Genomic DNA, 27,315 nt, shown 5'->3' on the forward strand with positions numbered 1-27,315 from the left:
GCTATTAACGAGGGCTCCTGCTCTTGCTTTTCCTTCAAAGTATCCTGAAGTGGATGGAAGAGCTCGGGATGTTGCACATTGTGTATTGATTTTTGATCCTTTGGGAAAGGGAGAAGAGTCCTCATTTGAAGAATGAGTCTGTCTGTAAAGTCTCTGGAGACCCTTTACATTTTCTCTTGTTTTAGTCTTTGTGCCAATGGTGCATGCTCCCAGTCAAGTGACAAGCAATTTGGTACAAATAATGGGAACTATTTGAGGCAAGACACTATAGCCATCCAAAGGCTAAAGTCCCTGCTGTCAGAGACATGTGCCTTTAGGGAGAGAAAATGTTGTCACGGTCACCTCCTGGGTCAAGTTGACTACAGCAGCCCTCTTCTTTAAAAAGAGTTGTGTGTTTTTGTTTTTTTCCTGTGCTGTGTTTTACATACATTCACTCAAGGTGGGAGCGTGACAGCCCTACCTCTCAGTACGAGGACTGCAATTGGTTATTTGTGTTCTATCTATTTATACCCAACCCAATTTACAGAAAAAATTGAAATAGTTTATATATTCTTTTTCTGTTACTGCATAACAAATCTACTACTGCATAACTGCCTATTTCTATTTCTGCATAACAAATTAGAGACTTAAAACAGCACAAACGTATTATGTTGCAGGAGTCTGGGCATGGTTTGGCTGGATCCTCTGCTCTGGTCTCACAAGGCTGCACTCAGGTGTTAGCCCAAACTCATTCAGATTATTGGCACAATTCATTTCCTTGAGGTGTAGGACTATGATCTCCATTTTCCTGCTAGCTGTTGGGTGGGAGCATTCTCAGCTTCTCTCCATAGGCAGTTTACAACCTAGCTGTTGGCTTTCTTCCTCTGAGCGCAGCTAGAGAAACTGTTTGTAAACGGCTCATCTGATTAGGTCGGGCCCACCCCAGATAATCTTCCTTTTGATTCATCTAAAATGACTGATTTGTTTCCCTATCATGTTGCCCCGCCCAGGTTCAGACTGCCCTCTCAGCTGGCTTTCAGCAGGCTCCTCACTGACTCAGTCTTGCTCTTACTGCAGCCAGCTCTTGAGGCTGCAGCCAGGGTGATAAATTCTAAATCTAATCCTGCCACTCCCTGAGAGGAACCCTTCAATGCCTCCTTGTTCTTCCTAGGATAAAGTCCAAACTGTGATATGGTTCAAAGTCCTTCATGATCTGTCCCTCCCCACCCCACTGGCCTGGGCTTTCGGCTTTCAGCTCCTCACTCAGTCCCCCACCCTGCCCCCTTACTTGCTTCCCATTTCTTTCCACCTGGTCAATGCCTCTTTACCTGACCTTATTACATCTCACCGTAGACATCACTAGCTCCGGGATGCCTTTCCTGCCTGATTGTCCCAAGACCATAGTAGGGACCTTCCCACAGGCTCCCCACCCCAGAGTTTACTGAATCAGCAATCATCACAATGCAGTGTAATGTATTGTCTTCCCAACTAGATTGTAGCTGCCGAAGGTCACGAGCTGTATCTTATATTTTTTGTATTCTCTGCATTGAGCAAGGACTCATACATGTCCCCTGAATGAATGAATGAATGAATGAATGAATGAATGAGTAAATGAATGATGAAAGGATGAATGAGGGGAAAAACCATGACTATACTTTTCGAATATCAGCTCTGCTAAGTGACTACGTACCGGGGAACCTGAAAACAAAGCAAGTGATATTCTGGGAAATCTGGGAAACCCAAGTAGCATATGGCAACCTCAGGCATAAAATTCCACTGAGCCCTCTCAAGAAGCTGCTGCTTTCTAAAAACAAAAGGAGAACCAAGGAATATGGGATTTAAATTGGGAAGAAAGGAAAAATGCAGAGAAAGCATTAATCACCTGAGGAGAAAATTCCCTTTTTAAATGGGAAAAGATGTTCTCTTCTGTTTTCCTTTTGCCCACAGATTGAGAGATTGATAAAGTCACAGCAAAATAAATCATGTTAATTGTAGTCTTGACTGGCCTCCTGAAGAGGGTGGGTTGTCACAGTTAAGCACCTTTTGTTTTCTGATGGGTGTGGGAATACTTGTTGAAAGGAGGAAAAGTACTCAACGTTGGTTAGTTAGTTAGTTAGTTAGAGGCCGGGGTGGGGGAGGTTGACAGAGTGGGGGGATGTGGAACAAGTGGAGGAAACGAGTCTGCCCTGTCTCCCTGAGGCTGGGCTCCAAAACAGGCTCTTTTCCCTGTCTGGGAAAGAACCCTCACCGAGCCCCGAGGACAGGGGACTCCGGAACCCCAACATACCCGATGGGAGTTTGTGAACTTGTGTGCTTGTGACTCCACATCTCCTCAAAATCTTTACTAACATCTCCTTCCTCAGTAACACGTGTAGTACAGACGGGTCCTGGGGAACTCAGCAAGGTGGGCAGTGCCGGGCCGTCCGGCACAGGGACAGGACAGTCATTCCATAGCGGCATCTACATTACACTTCACCCAGAAAATGTTTTGAAAGATGCATGTTGTGTAAAATACCCATGTACGAAAATGAGGAGCAGTATCTAGGTACTCGTGTGTGAAATCCTTGTCTTATTAAGAAACTATTGGCTGTTGTTGAAATAGTCCTCCAGGATTTCAGAAGACTTGGTCACCTGGCCTCGCTATGGGAACAACATCAATGATGAATCATCTCAGCCTTTGAGCCATTCATTCAGAAATCTCCCTTGCGTGCCTGCTGTGCTGCAGGCTCGGGGCTAGATTCTGGAGGTAGAGTGGCCAACCAGCCGGAACTGGTCTCCAGATGCTGCGTGGACCGACGTGGCGACTTCTGGATCCAAACCATAGCCCCAGAATCAGAAAATCTTACTGAATACTGCTGGATGGATGCACTGCCACATCAGAGGATCTAACTCTGGGAACAGAGACCATTCTGAGTTGTTCTGAATGTGTTTATGTTTACATATGTCCCAGATAATAAAATAGAAAGATAGCTTCATCTGATGGGAAAGCAGGAGCAAGCCTTTCTAACAAGCGGGCCCAGCACTGTGGATCTCAGGCAGGAGCGCTCTGGGGCTGCGTCATCTCCACCTCCTCCTTCCTAGCTGACCCGGGGCTACACTGGCTTTGGTACTCTGTCTCCAGGTCCTGAGTTGGGAACTCGCCTCGTTGGGGTTGCTTGAGGGATGCTTCTCTTGAGAAGGAAGTTAACCTGGAAGAAAAAAAGCAGCAGCTAGGAGAGTAGAGGAGTCAGTTTTCTATTTCCTGGAATTGAAATTGGGGAAGACCTCTTTGGACCTGGTTTCACCACAGTTCCAGGTCCCGAGGGCAAGGGACTAAGGAACATTATTACAGTAGCCCTGGTGGTGTCACGCTTGGCTAATAGTCCTAAGAAGTGGTACATAATCGCTGGTGATACATAGGATATACCTGGATGAACTAAATATACATTTATTTTATAAGTATTAGAAGAAAATTACATCTATATCTCAAACAATTTCACTAATAGTGTCGCTTAGGACAGGAGCTATGATTGATGGTGCCCTAATAATCCCCTTTATGCCAATGTGTGAATCACAGGTGCTGTGCTCAGGCATGCCAACGAATACCTCAGACCTTCAGATCGAAACTTGCTGCCATAATTGCTTGAAATTATAGATAGTAGAGATGATACAGATTATTACATGGATTCTTAAATTCCAAATTTCCACATGCAAGGAATGCATCCTTTCCAGCAATACATTGAAACTTGCCCTCTGGCCATGGCATGCAGACGTAAAGATGCTTCTGACTGACAAGTGTAGGCTCTGCTGGCTGTGGAACCATCCTAGCGAGAGGGAGTGGCACAGTGTTCTAACCACACTCCCCTGAGGGATCCTTGGCTTTCAGGCCCTTGGAACAGTTGGAGCTGCTGAAGCCAGCTGAGAGTTGAACAACAGAAAAGAGAGCTCTCCATGGGGTTATTTTCTGCCTCTTCCACAAAAATCCACAGCCAGCTTTTCTGCTAGTTCCCCAAAGTAGAGGAAACCAGAGCTAACTGTACTGTTATCATTACCATTTCGTATATATAGTAATTCAGAGATCTGGGAGAGAGAGAGAGAGAGAAGGCAACAAAATGAGGGAAGGATAGAGGAAAAGGAAAGGAGCCTGATGTCTGGCCAGATGTGGAGAAAAGCAAAGAGGACACTGGACAACTCTGGGAAATATTTGAAAGAGTCTTAACTGTAACATGAAAACCCTCTAGTAAATAATTTTTTTCCCTTTTTTTCTTCCCCCAGCCAGATGGATCTCTGCTTTAAAATGAAAAGAGAGATAGGTTCTAATGGATTCTTAGCTGGTTTTCTCTCTGGGAATTATATCCAAAAGATAATTTTTTTCTTTCTGTTATATTTGACATAATGATAGGTTATGTTAATTTATTTAAAGCCTATAGGACAAAGGAAGTGAAATCTTTTGCAGTAGAGTACATAACTTCAGCGGATATGCCGTTGCTCAAATCTGACAATGAAGAGCACTTTTAAGGCAGGGCTCATGCACGCAGCTGCCAATCAGTCATTGGATTTTAGGGTAGAATGAGAAAAAGGGATGGGAGAAGATATTCGCAAATGTCTTATCAGACAAAGGGCTAGTATCTAAAATCTATAAAGAATTTATCAAACTCAACACCCAAAGAACAAATAATCCAGTCAAGAAATGGGCAGAAGACATGAACAGACATTTCTGCAAAGAAGACATCCAAATGGCCAACAGACACATGAAAAAAATGCCCTACATCACTCAGCATCAGAGAAATACAGATCAAAACCACAATGAGATATACCTCACACCAGTCAAAATGGCTGAAATTAACAAGTCAGGAAATGACAGATGGTGGCGGGGATGCGGAGAAAGGGGGGACCCTCCTACACTGTTGGTGGGAATGCAAGCTGGTGCAGCCACTCTGGAAAGCAGTATGGAGGCTCCTCAAAAAGTTGAAAATAGAGCTACCCTACGACCCAGCAATTGCACTCCTAGGTATTTATCCAAAGGATACTAACATAGTGATCCAAAGGGGCACGTGCACCCCAATATTTATAGCAGCAATGTCCACAACAGCCAAACTATGGAAAGAGCCCAGATGTCCATCGACAGATGAATGGATAAAGAAGATGTGGCATATATATACAATGGAATATTATGCAGCCATCAGAAAGAATGAACTCTTGCCATTTGCAATGACGTGGATCGAACTAGAGGGTATTATGCTAAGCAAAATAAGTCAGTCAGAGAAAGACAAATATCATATTATTTCACTCATATGTGGAATTTGAAAGACAAAACAGATGAACATAGGAGAAGGGAAGGAAAAATAAGACGAAATCAGAGAGGGAGACAAACCATAAGACTCTTAACTATTGGAAACAAATTGAAGGTTGATGGAGGGGAGTGGGCTGGAGGGATGGGGTAATTGGGTGATGGGCATTAAGGAGGGCACGGGATGTAATGAACAGTGGGTGTTTATGCAACGGATGAATTACTAAATTCTACCTACCCCTGAAACTAATAATACACTATATTTTAACTAAATTAATTTTAAATTAAGAAAAAGGGGGGGGGGGAGAGAAAGTTAGTTGGGAAACTGGAACCAGATAATAGGCTGCGATGGCAGAGTTAGTCTGCTTCCTGCACCTGCAAGTAGATGTGGTTTATAACGTGCAGGAGCTAGGAATAGAAGGAGAAGAGGGTAAAGGGGGAACTATCTAGAAATTTCAGAGGACTTTTCAGAGGATGTAAAGAATTCTTTATTCGGATCCCTGTGTTAAAATAAGGGGTTATGAACACAGCTTGTAAGCTTAGCATGAGGCCCTGTAACATGCTGGCTAAGAAGCAGCCCTGAAGGCCCAAGAGAGGTTGCAATGGCGGCTCCACTTACTGGCTGTGTATGCTTCTTACCTTCTCTGAGTTTCCTTGGCCATCAATGGGAATACTTAGATGTCCCTGACAGAGTTGTTGTTAAGGTTAAATGAGATCGTTCTGGAAAGCTCTCCTATCGTGTCTCATACATAGTAACCATTCAGTAAATGGTATCTGTAACTGTATTTGAAAAAAAACAAGCTCCTTGACTGCACAGAGTTAACAGGGAAAGGCGCGAGCGGGTCGGCTAAGCTCTAGGGTTGTATAGAGAAGGAACTGGACAGAGTGAGGAGGCCCTAGGGAAGAGCGGACTTGTGGGACACAAGGTCTATAGGTGCTCATTAAATAGGACTGTCTTATTACCTTTTCCCTATTTTGAGAAATCTGAAGTTTAGTGTCCGTGACTTCCGAGCTTTTTTAGCTCCGAGATCCTAATCTAAGATGACCAAAGCTGAAAAGGTCCAGCTGGTAAGTCAAAAAAGTTCCTTGCTTCTGGTTCTACCTGTAAGAGACAGCTGTGGAGAGGTGAATCCTGGAGAGCCGCGGGCTCTTTTGCTGAGGTGAGTGGCCAGCAAGACCGTCTGGCACACAGGGCACCAGGAGGGGGCAGAGCACCATCTGGTGGTAGTCCCAGCTGATGGCGCAGAAGCATGCCACCCAAGGGCGTCTGTGTATCTGGGCAAGGTCTCTGGGACTTACAAACTAGCATTTGTTGAGCACTTTCAATATATAGGTCACTGTACTAAATGCTTTATATGCACTTTCTCATTCCAACCTCTTATAAAGGAGGTGCTTTTATCAGCAATTTACAGAGGAAGAAACTAAGGAAGACTGATTAGGTAATTTGTCCAAGGTCTGTAGACAAATGAGCCAGATTTAGAAGATAGTGCTCCTCATCATTGTGCTGTGTTAAACAGAAGAAAGAGAAAAAAACAAAAGGAAATGGGAAGGATATAATAGAATGAAAGGAGAAAATTAAGCATATGAGAGCAATGATTTTTTTTTTTTTAAGTGAAAGAAGGAAGCTCAGCAGAGACTAGAACCATGCAATAGGTTGTAAGTGATCTTTACAGTGTCCTGTGAATGTCAGCCTAACTCACCAGTTTGGGTTCCCCAGGGCCCACGGTCACAGTCACTGTCTCTGGGTCAAACCCAGGTGCTGTGGCAGTGACAATGTAGGTACCTGGAAGCAGCAGCCGGAAGTAATCGCCATGGTCACCTAAAAGTTACAAGAACATAACTCAGTCTGCTGATTAGAAATTTGCCATTTGGGGCCTTGATCTGAAAAATGATCTGAGGATTTTAGCTGACCACAGCTTGATTTTTTAAAATAGCATGATGAAATTGGTTAAGATCTAAAACTATCTTAGGTTATTTTATTTATTAAGGAGCATGGGTTTCCCCACTCATGGGGAGTAGAAGTTTCTATACTGAGAGTATTGCATTTAATTCTATACCATGTATTTTAAAACAAACTCATGTCCAGGAAAGGGTCACTTGGAGAAAGGCTGAAAGATATATGAATGTTTTGTATGGTAAAGAAACTACATGAGACTTCTGTTTCAATGTTTGAAAAGCCACTGTGAAGAAATGACATCTACCTAAAAAAATAAGAATGAGAACTATGAGTTTAAATTGTAGGAGGAAAATTTCGCTAGACAGAAGCAGAACTACTGTGACAGAGTTATCAAAAAAGAAAGGGACTGCTTCATGTAATTGTGAGCACTGAAGCAGAGAATGAATGAGTGTCCCTGGTAAAGCCACACAGTTGTGCAGTGCACAACCTGCACTGATGGACATAATGGACATGATGGCCCCGGGTTAGAAGACCAGTTGTCAGTGGTACTCTATGTGTGTAATCTTCTCTTAAGTGGGAGGGCTGGACTAAATGACCACTAAAGCTCTGATTTTGAGAATTCTATTTTTAATATTTCTTCCATCACTTTCTAAAGGGGAAAATAAAATTCAAAAGAAAGCCCATTTTTCTATGGCAGGGATACAGCATTTTGGCTAATGACTTTGTATCTCTTTAGAATCAGTTGTGACCATGCCTTTGAAATTTCTTTTAAGCAATGAATAATTGAAATAATAAATGCAATTAAGAATGGGACAGACTATAAATACTAAAGAAGTCTCTTCTCTGCCCCCTATTAAATGTAATTCCTTTTAAAATACTTTAGCAAAAGCAGTACGTTATTATGCATATGTTGGATAGTGTAAGTTATACCCCAGGGGCCGTCATTTTCTTAATTGGGGACTTACACCCAGGAATGGTTAGGTAGCATTATATCAGAAAGGCCCAATTCCAGATACAGCTATTATAAGGGCTTCAGCTATCTTTCTCTGTAATCAGCACTAGATGCTTTTCTAAGTAACATAATGAATGTTAGCAATGAGCTTTTTCGGTGGTGAAATGAGTAATTTGTTAATTTAGCATAATGAGTGTTGAAAGTGGGTTCTTATTGGTGGAATTAGTGGTATTCAATATATATTGATTGGCTAGAATGTTTCAGAGACATTCCCTGTCTGTGCATGAATACAGTATGAAAATCTAGTAAGCCCTGAAGTTCTGAGGGATGCCCAAGGTTTGATGGAGGTTAAATGGTCTTGGGTCCAGCCACCGGCACAGAGGCCTGATGCTTGACTATGAGGCTATAGAATTCTGCCTTTAGAATGTTGCTGCTTTTGCCTTGAATGAGCCTTTCATGTAAGATGTGTTGGGATCCACCTCCAGTAATATTAGTTATCTCCGAGATTTCATCCAGTTTAACCAGACTGTAAGTCTGAACTGTAAGATGCCTGCGTGGTATTAGGCATTGGTGTTGTAAAATGTGGGTGAGCCTTGTTTGTATAGAGGCTGTGGGAGGTAGGCAAATTTTACCCACCCCTGACCACTGGTAGCTACTGTTCTACATTAAAACCAAAACAAACATCAAGAAAAAAAAGAAAGAAAGAAAAACCTAAGAGTTGTGCATGATCAAATTTGGCTGGGGCAGTTTGCAACGTCTGTGCCATATGAGATATTCTGTACCATTCTAGGAGGTTCCAGGTTGGTTCCAAGATCTGCCTCTGCCATCACTCTTGCCCTGCAACAAGCCTATAGAATGCATCTTGGTAACTTTTCCCTGGATGGAGGTGTAGTGAAATGCCTAGGTCACGGACAAGACTAAACGTCAGTTCTATAGTCCTTTTCTTTTCAACCCCATTTCACACCAGTATGTGAGCTACCACTACCTCAAACCCAGAAAACACCCCTAACTAAGTTGTATGAGGCAGTGACTCCTGAATGCTAAGAGAGAAGTTACATCTTCCTAGTCCTGGCCTCTTAGTTCACTGTCCCTATGTCTATCATCCTTCCTTCCTCCTGTCCCCACCCCCAATGTCTTTGACACCTCTGTTAGTCTCGCTGGCTTACAAACTGGCCTCCCAATCACGCTGAAAAAAGGTGAGGACGTGAAGGCTTCCTTCTCACCCCACTAAGCATGGCCACCTACCTGAAGTGACATCATGGTTAATCCCACTAACAGAAATGATAGCCTCCGCAAGGTTATTATAATTCTCATCACGCACCATTCCCTTGATGCCCTGGTGTACCTGCGGGAGAGTTTACAGTGCACGGTTATGACCATGAGACATGTGTTCAGTGTTTGGGAGTCCTCAAAGCCCTTTCTCATATGTTTTTACAAGTGATCTTTGCAAAGATTATGGTAACAGCCCCTTAATTAGCTGGTCTCTCCGTCCTCCTGTTCCTCAACAATCTCTTCTCAACAGCATGCTCAAAGCGATCCTGTGAAAATCTAAGGTAAATCATGACATTAGTCTACTCTCTGTCTCTATGGATTTGACTACTCATATAAATAAAATTATACAACATTTGTCTTTTATGACTGGGTTATTTTTCTTTGCATACTGTCCTCAGAGTGCATCCATGTTGCAGCATGTCTCGGAATTCCCTTTTTTTTTTTTAAGGCTGAAGACTATTCCATTGTATGTCCCAACTGCATTTCATTTATCCACTCATCCATCAGTGGACGCTTGGGTCGCAACTTGGGTCATGGTTACCTTTCAGCTACTGTGAATAATGCTGCTATTAGCATCAGTGTACAAGTATCTCGTTGAGATCCTGCTTTCAGTTCTTTTGGATCTATACCCAGGAGTGGGATTGCTGGATCAAGTAGGCTATTCTATGTTTAATTTTGGAGGAACCACATACTGTTTTTCATAATGGCTGCATCATTTCACATTCCCAGCAATAATACACAAGGGTTCTAATTCTCCACATCCTTGCCAATGCTTGCTACTGTCTGTCTTTTACGGTAATTTTTTTATAGAAGCCATCCTAATGAGTGTGTATTTGATTTGCATTTCCCTAATGACTGCTTGTTGCAGGCCTTGCATTTCCTGTCGTGTCCTCATCAAGGAGTCCCTGTTCCCCTAGAAAGCTGTATGATTCTCTCCCTCATGTCCTTTAAGTCTGTTTAAATGTCATTTTCTCTGTAAGGTCTTCTACATCGGATTTTGCATCTAACATGTTATAAAATTCACTTTATTATTTTGTTTAGTGTCTGTCTCTCCTCCCTGGAATACAAGCTTTACATGGGCAGGGATATTTGTTTGCCCATAACCCCCAGCACACAGTACCATTTCTGACAGATAACTGTGCTCAATGATGTTGAATGACTAAATCTGATGGGTAGAAGAAGCTCAGATGTATGGTAGGGAGTCAAAGTAAAAGTCAGAACTGAGCCTCACAAAAACCCTTGCTACCATCGGAAAACACTTATCTTTCTGTAACCAGGAAAGTTCAAGAATGGGATTTTACCTGTTCCAAGAATTGGATGAGGGCTTCCCGATTACCCAGCCACTCACGCTGTAATTCCTCTTGGCGAGGAAACTTGTCACAACTCAGTTCCAACGTGATCTCAAAACAGTTGGAATGGAGATAGTTAAAGTCTTGCATTCCTAAGGGGAAGAGGGCAGCGGCAGATCTGTATAACCAGGATCCCACCAATGCTCCCGCTCAACTCTCCAAAACCATGATTTCTCCGTGCCCCCCATGACCTTCTATTCTACCTCTCAGTCTCCACTTATTTGTCTCCTCCATAAAACCTTTCCCCAACTTCCCAGTTTTCTCTCTTCATAAATGCCCATTTTGTCACCCCCATCCTCTCCTCCCCATTTCATCCCTTAAATTCACTTCTTGACCCTTGGCATTTCCAAAGTCTGCTGGTGCCTTGACATTAGACTCTGCCCCTGTACTGCCTCCAAGGGGACAGACCTTCTCTTTGGGTGATGATACTCTTCAGACCTTGGAGGTTCGAGATAAGATGAATATCTTGCTTTCACATCCCTCCTCCTATCTGAGAACACAGCACTAACCTGAGAATGGTTAATCCAGAAAAACAGGCCCCTGAAAAAGCAGAAGGCAGCTGTACTTTTCTTCAGTGGAATGCTCCTCTGCTTTTATCTTCTGTATTCTCCAATTGAATCAATGATTTTTTAATATGCTCCTGATTTATTAGAGTGGTGTTTATATCACAAGGGTATTTGGGTTAAAAACTATTCATCTAGTCAACTTCACCTGCTCTAAGCTGAGGAGCATAAGTGGCTGTTATAGAGAGAATGGGGAAAGTTGGAGAACTGTGCCTCTTTCACTGGATCACTCTCTGCATCAGAATAATGGAGAAAGCTGTGCCTTCCAGCCAAATACAGGTTGCTGGGCCTTAACTAGGGTTTCAGTAGGTATGGGGTGAGCCCCCCTCCCAATTTGCAGTCTAATAAGTTCCCAGGTGATGCTAATGATGCTGGTCCAGAGATCACACTGTGGAACCAATCATTGTAATGAGCTGAATAATCCTGGAATTGTATCAGCTTATTTTAGGGCAATGATTTTCACTGGAAGCATGGACCATGCTTTCCCAGATGATGGGAAGGGGGAGGGAGAAACAAGTACAATTTGAAAAAGTACATTTCATATTTTAAATTGGGGGGAGGATGACCTATTGGTTTCCTAATGCAAACTAAAAAATAATAATAATAATAAAGTTCAACAAAATCTTCTCACCTTGTGTTCAAGCAAGTTTTTAGCCACAAGAAGTCTATCACCTCCCGGTACTTGGTGACTCCCTAACCTTCTTCCTCTCTACTTTCCACAGAACCAGCTATCAGCTCAGCTCTTATCAGTGCGTTTTCTGTTACCTGGGCTCTGTCCAGGTCAGATGTGAAAGTATGGATAGCTGCTAAAACATGATGCCTAAAAGAACCTGGCTTCCTGCTTCAGCCTCTTCCCTATCTTTATGTTCCCTATCTACCGAAGGTTCATAAACAGAGGTTCTATTTCAACCCTTGGTGTTGGGGAAGGCCCAAGGAATAGAGAGAGAAGCCTCTTGCTGGAGGTTTCTGCTATGCCATCCAATAGCCAATGTCCATGGCAAACACTTGTGATGGGCAGGCAGGGTACAGAGAGCACATAGCAGAGGAACTGTGGGTGTCCAGGCCAGCTCCTTTGTTCATCTGTTGCTATGTAAGGCATAGTTCCATGCTACTCAGAAAAGACACGTAATAGGGATGCCTGGGTGGCTCAGTCGGTTAAGCTTCTGCCTTCGGCTCAGGTCATGAAGCCCAGGGTCCTGGGATCGAGCCCTGTGTCAGGCTCCCTGCTCAGTGGGGAGTCTCCTTCTCCTTCTCCCTTGGACCTTCTCCCCTGCTTGTGTTCTAGCTTTTGCACTCTCTCTCTCTCAAATGAATAAATAAACAAATCTTAAAAAAAAAAGACCCTAACATTTAGGACACCTAGGTGGCTCAGTAAAGCATCTGACTCTTGATTTTGGCTCAGGTCATGATCTCAGGGTTGTGAGATCAAGCCCCAGGTTGGGCTCTGTGTTCAGTGAGGAGTCTGCTTGAGATTCACTCTCTCCCTCTCCATCTCTCCCTCTCCCCCTTCCTTGTGCTCTCTCTCTTTCTCTCTCTCTCTAACAAATAAATAAATCTTAAAGAAAAAAAAGAAGACCCTAACATTTATAAGCAAGCCAGGCATTTCCAAATGCTTTATGCACATTATTTTACTTAATATTCACATCAAAATTACAATGCAAGTATTATTCTTTCTTTCTTTTTCTTTCTTTCTTTCTTTCTTTCTTTCTTTCTTTCTTTCTTTCTTTCTTTCTTTCTTTCTTTCTTTCTTTCTTTCTTTCAGAGACAGCATGGCAGGGAGGGGCAGAGGGAGAGGGAAAGAGAAAATCTTAAACAGGCTGCACACCCAGCATGCAGCCCAACATGGGGCTCAATCTCACGACACTGAGATCATGACCTGAACCAAAATCAAGAGTCAGATGCTTAACCGATTGAGCCACCAAGGCGCCTGGCAAGTATTGTTAAAGTACAGGTGAGAAATCAAAGCACAGAGAGGTTAAGTAATTACCCTGAAGCCACATAACTGGTAAATGGGCAAGCCGGGTTTCAACCCAATGTACTCTTACACCCACACTCTCAACCACTTGACTTCATTATATTCCTCCTATGCCCTGATCTACTGTGTAAACCACCAGTTTTAAAGGACCACAAGGTGTCTCTACCTTTGTTTTAAAGAATCACAAAATGACACTGAATGCCACCTTAAGACTTCTCCATTTCTCAGATCTCTACTTGAATGTAAAATTCTATGGTATTCCTGTTGTTTCCCTGAGAAAAAATGATAATTTAGAAAGAGAGATGAGCCCTATTCCACTTCGGCTTGCAGCACTCTTGTACCCAGGACTCTTCTTACCCTTGCTGAGAGAATACCAGGAAGCCCCATTAGTGATGCCATCTGGGAAGTAATCCCCACAGTTCCAACCTTGGTGCATCCATCCATGTGCATATGAGTAGATCTTGGCCAGCTGTAGGTATAGCAGGTGGAAAATGACCTGAGTATTCCCAACTCATTCAGCAATGCTCATACTCAGAAGTAGGGTGACACCACAAAACCCCACTATGTATAAACAACTGATTACTTGCTTTAGTGAAAGAAAATACCAGCAGGCGTAGGAAGATGGTGTGTGTGCGTGTGTGTGCCTGCATGTGGTGGACTAGAGTTAGAAGAGCTGTATTCTGATTTTTCCACTATCTTGGGGATAAGCTTCTTCAAGTGCAAAGTGAGCGGTGACACTAGATGATATATAAACTCCTTTCTAGGTGTACCATTTTCTAGCTGAGTTTTATGAAAGAAAACAAGGAGCAAGTAAGATAAGCCTTGGCCATGAAGAGAATTACAGTAGTCCTCCTTCCCCCGTGGTTTTGCTTTCTGTGGTTTCGGTTACTCGTAGACAACTGCGGTCTGGAAGCCGATGATCCTCCTTCTGACAATATGTCAGAAGGTCAGTAGTAGCCTAACGCTAGGTCACAATGCCTACGTCATTCAGCTCACTTCATCTCACCATGTAGGCATTTTATCATCTTGCATCATCACAAGAAGGGTGAGTGCAGTACAGTAAGATTTTTTTTTAAAGATTTGTTTATTTATTTGAGAGAGAGTGAGAGAGTGAGCACTCCCACAAACAAGGGGAGGGGCAGAGGGAGAGGGAGGGAGAGAATCTTCAGACTAGCTGCTGAGCACAGAACCCAACGTGGTGCTTGATCCTAGGACCCTGAGATCATGACCTGAGCTGAAACCAAAAGTTGGCTGCTTAACTGACTGAGCCACCCAGGGGCACCTACAGAAGATATTTTGAGAGAAAGGCTACATTCACGTAACTTTTATTATAGTATATTGTTATAATTGCTCTATTTTATTATTAGTTATTATTGCTAATCTCTTATCATGCCTAATTAATAAATTAAATTTTATCATTGGTATGTATAGGAAAAAATTATATATAGGGTTCAGTACTATTTGCAGTTTCAGACATCCACTGGGGGTCTTGGAATGTATCCCCCAAGGATAAAGGGGGGACTCCTGTATGTATTGGGGGTGAGAGGTGTGTTGGAGAGAGAGGAATATATGTGGAATCTCTATAATTCTCTTTCATTACTACTTCATAACAGTGGGGAAAAATGAGATTACTGGAAGAAAAAATATAATAATATATTTGCTTTGCAAAGCAATAACTGGTGTAATTCTCTATGGAATTCATTCATCAATGAATTAATAATTAATGCTAATTATATTAATCATACTTACTAATAATATATTAACTATAAAATAATTAATCCATTTTTTTATTCTCCTGCTGTTTTGAACTATTATGTAAATATTTTTTCATGCACATGATCTATTTTTTCATTAATGTAGCCATATCACCATAACCTTGCACATTAGCCCCCCCTAGATACTTTCCTGAGCCCCAAGTGCCTCTGACCAGACGAGCTGCCATGCTGCATACCTTCTGGAAAAGCTTGTCGTCGGGCGTGGGGGTATTGGCAGTGCGGCGGAACCCTCGGACCCGATGCTCAAGGGATTTGTCATACGGGTAATTGGCCACCACTGCCCCTCCATGGAGATTGGCCGAAAGAACGAAGTTGAAGGAGCGGATCCACTGGATCACAGCCTGGGTCTCGGGTTCCACCTGTGGAGAGATGAGGGCCTGGCGGTGAAGCTGTAGCCGGAGGTGCCAAATGGCCATGCAAATCAGTCTGTCAGCTAGTGGCCCGAGAAGACGGCATGTCTGAATACAACAAAGAGCAGCTTCCTGGATATGAGAAGTATAGATGGGGAAATTTTGGTCTTTTGCCTGATGGTTTAAAAAATTAAGTAGATGGACTCTTTTTCAAAATGAAATTGCATGTGGAATCCCAATATACAAAATAGCTAAAAGGAGAGCATTTAACGCAGTGAAACCATTGTGTATGAGACTATAGCAGTGGACAGATGCCATGATCCACTGGTCAAAACCCATAGAATGTACAACATGAAGAGTGAACGCTAATGTAAACTAGGGACTTGGGTGATGATGATGAGTCGGTGTAGTTCTTCAATTGTAACAAATTACCACTCTGGTGGGGGAGGTTGATCATGGGAAGCTGGGAACTCTGTACTTCCCCCTCAATTTGGCTGTGAATCTAAAACTGCTCTATAAAAAATAAAGTCTATTACCGAGGACTTATCTCAGCAGGTGCAACTAGCAGCTGCTGAGAAATTCAAAGTTCAAGGTGAAGCTATCTCAAACATTCAAGAAAACACACGGACTCCAATTGTACACGAGGAGAGTGAAGAGGAAGAGGTTGATCAAACAGGTGTAGAAGGGGCGCCTGGGTGGCTCAGTCGTTAAGCGTCTGCCTTCGGCTCAGGTCATGATCCCAGGGTCCTGGGATCGAGCCCCGCGCATCGGGCTCCCTGCTCTGCGGGAAGCCTGCTTCTCCCTCTCCCACTCCTCCTGCTTGTGTTCCCTCTCTCGCTATGTCTCTCTCTGTCAAATAAATAAAATCTTAAAAAAACAAAAAACAAAACAAACAGGTGTAGAGGTTAAGGACATAGAATTGGTCACGTCATGAGCAAATGTGTCAGGAGCAGAGGCAGTCCAAGCCTGAAGAACAGCAGTAATGCTATTACATAATAAACAATGTAACTATTGGAAAATGGAGGACCTGGTTTTTTGGTGTTTCAAAAGAATAACTGTAGCTTGGTTTGAAATTTGTACTGTTTTTATTATTCATAAAGTTGTGGCTTCTTGTTGGATGAAAAAAAATAAAGTCCATTAAAAAAAGGGGGAGAGAGAGATTGGTTTGAAGAGGGGTAGCAGGGTTGGAGAGCTCAGAGCTCCCTGAATCTCTTTCTATAGCTAATTGTTGGTGAGCGCACAGTGCATCACACGTAAGAGAGATTTCTCCATAGAATGCTAGAGTCCTCTGTCGACAGTATAGTGCAATAGAAAGAATGTTGGCTTAGGAGTCAGAAGACCTGGGGTTTAATCCTGAGTCCATCAATTATTAGCTGTGTGAGTTGTAAAACAAGGATGGATGACTGCTCCATGCATTCACCCCACAGTGTTACAACAATCAACTGAAATGCTAAGGAATAATTTTGTACAACTGTAAAGTACCGTGCAGCTGTAGGATAGCGCTTTCCCTTCACTACCATGGCCACTAACATCAAACAGCATGTGCTCCGTGAGGGGCCCTCTGCTGGGGTTGCTGGGGGCAGAGAATGGATACAAAGAGCGGAAGATACCGTTCCTACTGCTCTGGACAGATTAACACCGAGTTGATGCTTAATTCTTGTTTGTTTAATTGATGTGAAGATTGCTAGAAATTCCAGATGCTGATTTACCTGCTTCTGCATGCAAATTTCATCTCCTACCTGACTTTTCCAGTTGTCTGGAAGGGGCAAGTGGTGGTTAGGGCCTCCGTGTTTCTCATTGTAGTAGATGTAGGTGTTGAGATCGGGGAAGTTGCGGTTCAAGTCCACTCCATTTGCATTGTTCCTGCCAACCAGATACCCAGAGCTGTCTGCGCCCTAGTGGGAAAATGAAGAAATGAAAAAGGAAGGTTTCAGGCTGAATCCTATAGTTGGAGAATACTATGTGGCATAGTATTTTGGGGCATTAGCTTAATCTATCAAATGACGTAGCATTTTCTTCTTTAATCTATCCAAAGTCCCAGTGGTATGGTTTAAGTTTCCCTGTAGACCACATGCTGATGGTAGAGATCCCAGGAGAAGCTCTAACAAGAGTAGGGTGTTTCAGGATAATGGGAACCCTTATTTTTTTAAAATATAGCTTTATTGAGATATAATTTACCTACCATAGAAGGTACGATTTACACACCATTTTAAGTGTACAACTCAATGAATTATTAGTCCCTGCTGACAGAGTCATGTGAGCATCAGCACAATCTAACTTACGAAGATTTCTAACACCCTGAAAGGAAACCTTATGCCCATCCAGTCATTCCTCATTTTTAGTCCAGCGCTGGGACATCACTTTCTCTCTCCATAGATTTGCCTTTTTTGGCCATGTCAGTAAGAGGGATCACACATTACGTGTTTGGCTTTTATCACTGGGCATAATATTTTTGAGGTTTCTCCATGTTGTAGCATGTAACAGTACTTCATTCCTTTTTGTGGCTGATTAATATTCTATTCTATGGATTTACTATACTTCATCTATTCACCAATTAATAGATTATTATACAGCCCTAGATCCTAGGGCTGCTGTAAGCTGTAACAAATTACATAAACTAGGTGGCTTATCACAACAGAAATGTATTCTCTCACAGTTCTGGAGGCTGGAAGTCTGAAATCAATATGTCAGCAGGGTCATATGCTCCAAAAGCTCTAGAGGAGCTCCTTCTTTGTCTCTTCCAGCCTCTGGTGGCTGGTGGCCATCCTTGGCATTCCTTGGCTGTAGATGCATCGCTCCAATTTCTACTCCCATCTTCACAGGCCTCCCCCGTGTGTGTGTGTCTCTGTACAGATTTTTTTCTTCTTATAAGGACACCAGTCATATATGAGTTAGTCACCCCAATCCAGTATGATTTCACCTTAACTTGACTGCATATGTAAAGACTCTATTTCCTAATAAGGTCACAGCCAGAGGTTCAGGTAGACATGAATTTGGGAGGGGGAGATACTATTTAACACCGCACATGGACATTTGGATTATTTCCACTTTTTGGCTATTGTGAAAATGTTGCTATGAGCATTCCCGTACAAGTCTTTGTATGGATGTATGTTTTCACTTCTCCTGGGTAGATACCTACTAGTAGAACGGCTGGGTTATGATTTAAGTCTATATTTAACTTTTTCAGAAACTGCTAAACTGTTTCCAAAGCAACTGCACCATGGAAATCACCCCCAACCCCTTTATTTTTTACACTTAGGATCCTTGTTTATTTTTCTTCTTAGCAGTATCAACTTTCTGGATCGCTTAATTTCTCTGTGCTCACACTTCAAATTGTATCATTTATTTGGTCATGTATTCACTCATTCATTCATCCTTTTAGCCCATCAATATTCACTTAAGTGCATCTCTACTCAAAGCCCCCTGAAAGACACTAGGAAAAGAGATAATGAAACATTACGCCAGCCTTCTAGAAACTCATAATATATACAGGGAGATAGATATATATGTAAATGATTAAGATATATCAAGTAGTAAAATAGAGATATGTTCAAAGGCCCTTACAAAACTGAAATTCCATTTAATGTTTTGTATGGCATTGGAGAAGGGGAACAGTGTCCACTGGACCCCTGTGGACTGAGAGTAGAGCCCAAATTGGTGGCCGTTCCTGGAAGTGGGGTGAATGGATGGACGTTGGGCAGCTAAAAACTCACAGATGTAATACCACTTTCATATTTTAAAAAAAAATCCTTATTGTTCTTAGATTTCTCTATTTTTCATGGCATTCTGCTCACATTTTATTCTTATATCTCATTGAGAACTTATTTCTTTAAGTTACCTTAAGTTCCCTACATTAATTCTGTTCAGGGGGAAATATTTATGTAATTTTTCAATCGGGAGTTTGATTTTTCACTTCCACGAGATAATGATTTTCATTACATTTCCAGGAGTTTTTCACTACTTGTGCATTCATATCGATGTAGCTCCTAACTGTCCATATTAACAGCTATGTTAATTTACTTCTCAGTTGATTTACCACTCACACCAGGTCATTAGGCTAGCAGGTGAGGAGTTTCCTTAACAGAAAGTTCCCATAAGCAGGGTAGGTGGTATATTCATTCATTCCCTACTCCTTCCGTGACAAATTACCACATACATAGTGGCTTAAAAAACACAAGCTTATTACAGTTTTGGAAGTCAGAAGACTGAAATGGGTTTCACAAGACTAAAATCAAGGTGTCAGGAGGGCTGTGTTCCTTCTGAGGTCTCTAAGAATCTGTTTCCAGCTTTTCCCAGCTTCTAGAGGCCACCCACATTCCTTGGCTCAGGTCCCTTCTTTCCTCTTCGAGACCAACAGCACGACATCTTCAAATCTCTCTGACTGTGACCTTCTGTTTTCCTCTTCCACATTTGAAGGATCCCTGTGATTACACTGGACCCATCCAAATAATCCAGGATATTTTAAGGTCAGATGATTAGCAACCTTAATTACATCTGCAACTTTAATTCTCCCTCACCATGTAACATAACATATGCACAGGTTCTAGGGATTAAGATTTGGAAATCTTTGGTGGGATGGGGAAAGGGGAGATTATTCTGTTTTATCTACAGGTAGCTTTAAAGTTTGGTGACTAGGCAGGTCTCCCCTGTGTAGCCATGCAGACAGGTTTTCTCTGGGTATGGCAGGTAGCTCTGCAAGTTTGAGAACGTGATGGGGCCTCTCCTGGGCTCAGGTTCAAGATCTGCTCACTCTGAACAAGTACACAGCAGGTGAGCAAAGGTGACTGGCTCCCCAGAGATGGCTCTAGGATTTAGGGGGCTGGCAGGGGTTTTCCCCACTTTCTGCCACCCCACCTCATTCCCCAGAAGATGTGGGCAAGTCTGACATTCTCCAGTTTCCCCACTGCAGTAGTGGGAAGGGCCAATAGAAGGAGAGCAGCCAGGCTGGAGGTCTCCCCGCCACATCTCTTTCAAATATTCCTGCTACTTTGGAAACTCAAGTCTCGAGATGTTAATGTGCACCTTTCTGATTTTCCAGTGGGGGAACAAAGCTTTCTTTTCTCATTTGTTGAGTTGTGTTGGCAGGAAGCTGTGAGATTGCAAGGGGCAAATTTATGTTTTGTGGCTCCATTCCCCTCCCTGACTCTACTTACCCCCCCACCCCCAGCCCTATCCTCAAGTAGGTTTAAAATGGGATGGGCCAAAAGGACAGATGCTGCCTTGTTCCACTTATATGAGACAGAGTGGTCGGATTCATGGAATCAGGGAGTGGAGGGTGGTTGCCAGAGGCTGGGAGGAGGGGGAACTGGGGAGTTACAGATGAAGGTACATAAAGTTTTGGTTGAGCAGGATAGCTAAGTTTTGGAGACAACATTGTACCTATAGTCAGCAATACTGTCTTGTACACTTAAAGTTTTGTTAAGAGGGTAGATCTCATCTTGGCTGTTCTTAACACAATAAATTTTTTTAAAAAAGTAAAGTAGTGAAATTTAGTCTTAAAAATGAAAAAAAAATGGCAAGACTACCTCAAATAGACATATTTTTAAATTGGAAAAAAAGCCTCTTTAATTTATAACCCCCCACCCCCTCGTCCAAAATCCCAAACAAACCAGGTTTAGACACAGCTTTTAAAGGAACATATCCATTGTGTAAGGCAGATGCCTGGCTTCACCCTGGAAAAATTCCAATTCAGTATATGGGGGGGGGGGTGCAGCTAGGAATATGTATTTCAAAAAATCTTCACCTATGATTCTGATGCACAGCCACACACACACACAAAATCATTGATTTAAAGTTAGGCACACTGACATTTTGAATTTATGCCAGAAGATGAAGTAAAAGCCCATAGACCCCTGCACAATGTAATTCTAGAATAATTTAAAGGTTGAGTACTATACTAGTAGAGGAAAAAGCCGTGTAGAAATATGGTATTCACCTAGCAAAATACACAAATGTCCAATCACTGTGTTGTATACCAAAAACTAATATAATATTGTATGTCAATTATACCTCAATTAAAAAAAAAAGAAATATAACCCATAGCATGACGAATCTAGAATTAGCCCCCTACCGCACAATTCTGGGACAAGCTAGTTCTATTCCCCCCCAAATGCAAATGGGAGTGTAACGTGGGAGGGAGAAGAGTATGCAGGGTTCGAAGCTAAAAATCGAGGGAAGGAGGTCTGTTTTGCAAGAGCCCTTCACACCTGTTTAATATTTTCCAGTTTAGGAAGCACTGTCACAGACCCTGCCTCACTGATCCGCACAATAAAACCGGGAGGTCCCCGGGGAAAGGCGTTGAGAGAACGGAACCCGGAGGGAGCCCACGTTCACCGCCTAGGCTGCCACAGGGCTGAACCCGGGTCTCCACACCGTGTCGTAGATCCACCGGCCTTCTCTCGATGACACGGTGGCACTGGCAGCGGGACCCGGAGGACTGTGCGCAGGGCCCCGCCCTGGGGCTCGGTACCTGGGCGGCGGCCACCTCGTAGCCGTCGGGGTTCATGGACGGCAGGATGTGCAGGCGCGTGCCCTCCACCAGCCGCACGATGCGCTGGTTCCCGTTCCGGAACTCCTCGCACAGGAACTCGGCCAGCTGCAGCAGCAACTCGCGGCCCAGCACCTCGTTGCCGTGCATGTTTCCCACGTACTTGACCTCCGGCTCCACTGCAAGCGCGAGAAGAAGATGCAGGAAGAGAGAAGATGGGGAAAGCTTGCAAGTGCCAAGGATTCCTCACCATGCAGAGGGACCTTTTCCCTCTTTCCCCGTAATGAATAAATGAAAATCTTACGCTTCTGCTGGGTCTTTTCCACTGATTCCTGAGGCCCTTTTGGACAAATTGCAATGATAAATGCTACAGAAACCCATGCCCTCGAACTCCTACTGTGTTCATTACTTCTAATCTTCACAGAAAACCCGTGAAGAAGGCATGATTAGCCTCAGGAAGAGGGAAGAATGGAAGCAGCTGAGTAACTTGTTGTAGGTCACCTAGTTAATTAATAAGATGGAGGCCCTAAGCCCAGCTGGCATCTAGAGTAGCTTGGTACTTCTCAGAAACAACTCTTTTCAGGGTAAAAATGGTGTTTTCCCAAGACCTGCTTGTATAAAGTCTAGGTTATGGCATAACAGTTCCAAACATCCCAGTTGAAAACTTAATTTGCCTGGTACCAAGACAACTAAAATACATCTGAGAATGCCATGTCTTGAGGCCCAGAGGAGGAAGGAGTGATTCTAGGCCTTCTCTTTGGCTATGCTAACTGTTCAACTGCAGGAAGAATTGAGGGCATGAAAAGAGCCTCTAGAACCACTTAAAGAAAATCATGCTTGCCTCCTTTTAAAAAGGAGAACAGCTCTTGCCACTTGATTTCTCCTCCACCCCACACTCTCCTGCTTCCATGACTTTTCTGATTCTGGACCTCTTCATCTCCACATTTCCAAATCCTCCTCACTGTCTTTCTAGGCTCAGTTCAAATGTCACTCACTCAGAGAAGGCATCTTGGGTTCTCCCTGCTGGGAGTGAACTTGTTATTGAACTTCCCTTTACTACTTAACATTTTCTACTCTGAGTTTTACCTAATTTTGCACATCTCCTGTTTCCTTTGCTAGACCTGGCCTTCGCAATGTATGCACATTTTCATTTTCCTTAGGATACAATCCACTGTATTTATCTTAGTATACCTACAGGAGTCTTTCCCAAAGGAATGTTTATAACCCACAAGGGTTGTGCAGTGAATTTTCTATAATGTGTATTTTTAAATCTTAGGGTATTTCTTTAATCTTAGATTATGTCTTTCTTACTTTTCTTGGCATTAAAATATCCCTTCTTTTAGGAAAGGACGGTGATAGCAGATGGCAGATAGTATTCTTCAACATCCTTGGTCAGCAAAATAAAACCTGGAAAATCTATGTTTGTCCCTTCCAATCTCTCTTATTTATTAAAACAATTTTTTTTTAAACTTAGGTGAAATCCAGGGGCGCCTGGGTGGTACAGTCGGTTAAGCGTCTGCCTTCGACTCAGGTCATGATTCCAGGGTCCTGGGATCAAGTCCAGCATTGGGCTCCCTGCTCCGTGGGGAGTCTGCTTCTCCCTCTACCTTTCCCCCCTGCTCATGATCTCTCTCTCTCTCTCTCTCTCTCGGATAAATAAATAAAATCTTAAAAAAAAAAAAAAAAAAGGAGCTCTGATCCAATCAACCTTCTTAAAAACAAAACAAACAAACAAAAATCTTAGGTGAAATTCAAAAGTCTGGGAACCACTGCCCTATAGAACCCAGCATAATGTCTTGTACTTAAAGGTGCTTGGTATAAAATTCTTTGTCCCCACTTTCCATTTATCCAGAATAAAACCACTTCTCATAATAACCCCTGCTATCATTTTGGTTCAAGCCCCATATGCTGACACCTGGTTTATTACAGGAAATCTCCTTCTCGAACCCCTTGCATCTGCCCGCCTGTAAAATCTATTCTCCTGAGTCACTGGTCAGCAAGCTTTTTCTGTGCAGGGCCAGATTGTAAATACTTTGGGATCATGGGCTATATTGTCTCTGTCTAGCTACTCGACTCTTCCAGCAACAGCAGACAGTCAATACAAAAACAAATGGGCAGGGGTCTCTGGCTGGCTCAGTCAGTAGGGCATGCGATTCTTGATCTTGGGGCCATGAGTCCGAGCCCCACGTTGGTGTAGAGTTTACTTTAAAAAAAAAGAAAATGGGCATGGCTGTGTTTCAGTGAAACTTTATTTACCTAAACAGGGGGCTGGCCCTCAGGCTACAGTTTGCTGACCCCTGTTCTGAGTGGTCTTTTACAAATGTATCCCTATTCTGAGTGGTCTTTTAAAAATCCTAAGTCAGATCATGTCATTCTTCTGCATAAGACCCTCCAGCGGCTTCTCACTTTACTCTAAAAGCCAAAATCTTTACAAAGGCTTAAAAGGCACCACAGGATCTCTTGCCCAGTAGCCCTATTCCCAACCATACAGCTCTGACCTTGCTTTCCTGTTGTTCACCTTGCTGGAGCCATGGGGGCTTCCTTGCTGTTCCTCACCATGCCAAGCACACTCCTGCTCTTCCCTCTGTCTGCAAACAGTTTCCTCCCCAATGATAGTACAGCATGCTCCATCACATCACCTCAAATGAGAAGCTTTTCCTAAACAGCAATAACCCCCTCCCTGGCATTGGCATTCTCTCTCTTTTCAAGGTTATTTTTCTCTATAGCACATTTTTCCATCTGATTCAATATATATTCACTTAGTTACCCACTTGTTGCTAGTCTTACACTGATAGAATTAAGTCCCCTGAGGGAGGGGTCTTTGTTTTATTCTCTGTTTGTTGTATATTCAGAGTCTACAAAAGTGCTTGCAGATGGCGGCATCATCGGCGATATTTGTGGAATGAATAATGAATGTGTGAATGGATGAACAGCTAACGTATAGGGCATCAGAGAAAAGAGAGGTTAGTGAGGACTAGAATAGGATGGGAAAGCCTAAGGAGGCCTTGAATGCTAGGCAGTGGAAGGGGGCATGGGAGGAGGGCCTAACCCACATTGTTCGCTAGCACCCACAAGCATCCACAATGAACATACACCCCCAAGCATGGTGCTTTCAATGCAAGAGTGGCTTCAAAGCAAGGTCCTCATCCTCATTTAATGGCATGGATCTCCTTAAGGCAGCTCCGCCCATCCTTGCCCTCCCCGCTGGCCATGGAACACTCTGAAGCTGTCAGGGGCAGAATCCACTGGGTGTGAGGTTGTCACTGAAGGATTTTAAGGAGGGCAGTGAGAGGACTCTGTCAGTATTTGGGAAAAGTATTCTGGCATCTGTGTGCTAAATGGAAGGGTTAGAGAGTGGTGGCAGGTAGGAGTCACGAGAGTCAGGAGCCTAGTGCAATGTTTTAGGCAGGTTGTAATGGTGTTTGGCTAGTGTGGGGGATGTGGAAGTGGAAAGGAAGAGAGAGATTTGAAGCTGACAAGGTGAAGGAGGAACTGATATAATTTGGATGTCACAACTGCTGTAAGTAAAGAAGTGAGAAATTAGAAATAACTTAAATGTCTATAAATCAATGAAGAGTTACCTACAACCATGCAATGGAATATTATGCAGCCCAAAAATATGTTGTAGATGTACATTTATGGACACGGATACTATTTATAAAAGATGATGAGATGAGAAAAGCAGTTCTAGTATGATTCCATTTTTATTTAAAAAATATGTGTGCTGTGGGGTTGTTAAACATGCATACAAAAAAGTCTGGAAGGATATGCATCACTATGTTTAACAATGATCATCTGTGAGTGGTGGGATTGTGCGTGAGTTTTGTTCTTGTTTCTTTATCTAATTTTTATTTCAATCTAAACACAGATTGCTTTTATAATATAAACAAACCAACAAAAAGTAATCCAATGAATAAAACTAATACCCAAGACCTCAAGCTCTCTCCAGGTTCCCATACACTATCACGCTGTCATTCCCCAGAAAGATATCCCTAAATCTTTTGAGGTTTCCTGGCAGAACGAGAAGAGCTAATTGTTTCTGCTTGTGTCTCCTGAAGCACTGAATAAAGATAGCAAAATAGCACAGAAGAAAGAAGAGTTATGGGAGGGAAGGCAGGGGGATGGGGTGGGAGCAGGGAAGAAGACTCACCTTTTACCATGAAGGTCTTGAGCAAACAAAACCTCAAAAAGAAGAACAGACTAGAGCCTGAATTAGGGCTGCAGCTCCCCCAAAGCAGGGGCAATTTGAGGGCTAAGTAGGGAAAGACTTAGCACAGCTGGAGGAAGAGGTGATATTTTATAGGTGGAGGGGTCCATGGACTTCCTCAGAAACCACCCCAATTACTGGATTTGTAAGGGAAGGGTCCTGCCCCATCCACTCCAACAACTGCTCAGGGCTTACAGGGCTCGTGGATCCCAGGGTAGTCGCTGAATTCCAGCACGTAGAGGTGTCTCCCCTTCACACTGCGCCCGATGCTGTACACCCGCGTGATGTAGGGACATTCGTTGTGCACCTTGTACAGCGTCCGCACAAGCTCGTCATAGTGGTGGTGGCGGAAGGTCACCGGGGCAACCAACTTGAAGAGAAGGAGAAGATGGAAGGAGACTGAGAGCAGGCCTGGCATCTTGCTGGGCTTTTTCAAAGAGACCTACTAAAATGGGCTCCACCTCTCCCAACAACTGTCAAAATCCAAGGGCCAAGAACCAGCTCTTCCTAGTTTCCCGCCAGTAAACACCAGTCTGACAGAACCTGGCAAGGAAATGCAGAATTGTCCCGTTCAGAGGGGAAATTATTTATGTAGCTCTGAAGCAGCCACTCATCTCTCCTCCCCCATCACTCGGCTTCTCCTCATCCAGGGAAACCTTTTGAAAGGTTTTGTACTCCCCCAGAATGGGTAGTTTCACTGATTCTGGCTTACTGATTAACTGGACTGTAAACAAGCTTCAATAAATAGTTGCTTATAACCCTTTGATTCCCAGAGAATTTTGAGAAACTTGGCCTGTGCTTATTCCCTATATTACAATTTAAGGAGATGTATTAATGAGAATTCTCTGTCCATTTCAATCAATCCCACACACAGCTGCCAGACTCTGAAGCACATCTCAGAGTCTTGTCCCTTTTCCCTCTCAAACATCTTTCGACAGATACCATTGAGAAAATGAAAAGATAAGCCACTGGCGGGGAGAAAACAATTGCAGTTCATAAATCTGATACTATATCCAAACACATCAAGGACTCTTACAACAAAATAATAAAACAAGCAACCCATTTAAAAAATGGGCAAAAGATTTGAATAGACATTTCACCAAAGTAGATATATGAATAGCTAATAAGCACATTTAAAGATGGTCACCATTATTGGTCAAAAGGAAATACAACATAAAACCACAATGAGAAATCACTTCATATCCACTAGAATGGCTACAATCAAAAAGTCACAATAACA

The 27,315-nt window shown here is 43.0% G+C and overlaps 2 protein-coding genes across 2 annotated transcripts in view; both read right to left on the reverse strand.

Moving 5' to 3' along the window:
• DNMBP (dynamin binding protein) overlaps positions 1–13,636 on the reverse strand; it is a 120,448-nt gene extending 106,812 nt beyond the window's left edge. The window contains exon 1 of the mRNA XM_035026978.1: positions 13,614–13,636. The gene's annotated coding sequence lies outside the window, so the exon portion shown is untranslated. The remainder of the gene's footprint in view (positions 1–13,613) is intronic.
• On the reverse strand, positions 1,280–27,315 carry CPN1 (carboxypeptidase N subunit 1). The gene is made up of 9 exons (XM_035027059.1): positions 26,271–27,315; positions 21,851–22,047; positions 17,121–17,276; positions 15,208–15,390; positions 13,614–13,725; positions 10,671–10,810; positions 9,343–9,442; positions 6,949–7,067; positions 1,280–3,167 (listed from the first exon to the last, which is right to left on the reverse strand). The coding sequence occupies exons 1-9, from the start codon at positions 26,491–26,493 to the stop codon at positions 3,072–3,074; spliced, it is 1,326 nt and encodes a 441-aa protein (XP_034882950.1). The 5' UTR covers positions 26,494–27,315; the 3' UTR covers positions 1,280–3,071.

This window comes from Mirounga leonina, unplaced genomic scaffold (genome assembly GCF_011800145.1).
Source record: "Mirounga leonina isolate KUSES-001 unplaced genomic scaffold, KU_Mleo_1.0 Mir_114, whole genome shotgun sequence".
Classification (NCBI taxonomy): Eukaryota; Metazoa; Chordata; class Mammalia; order Carnivora; family Phocidae; genus Mirounga; species Mirounga leonina.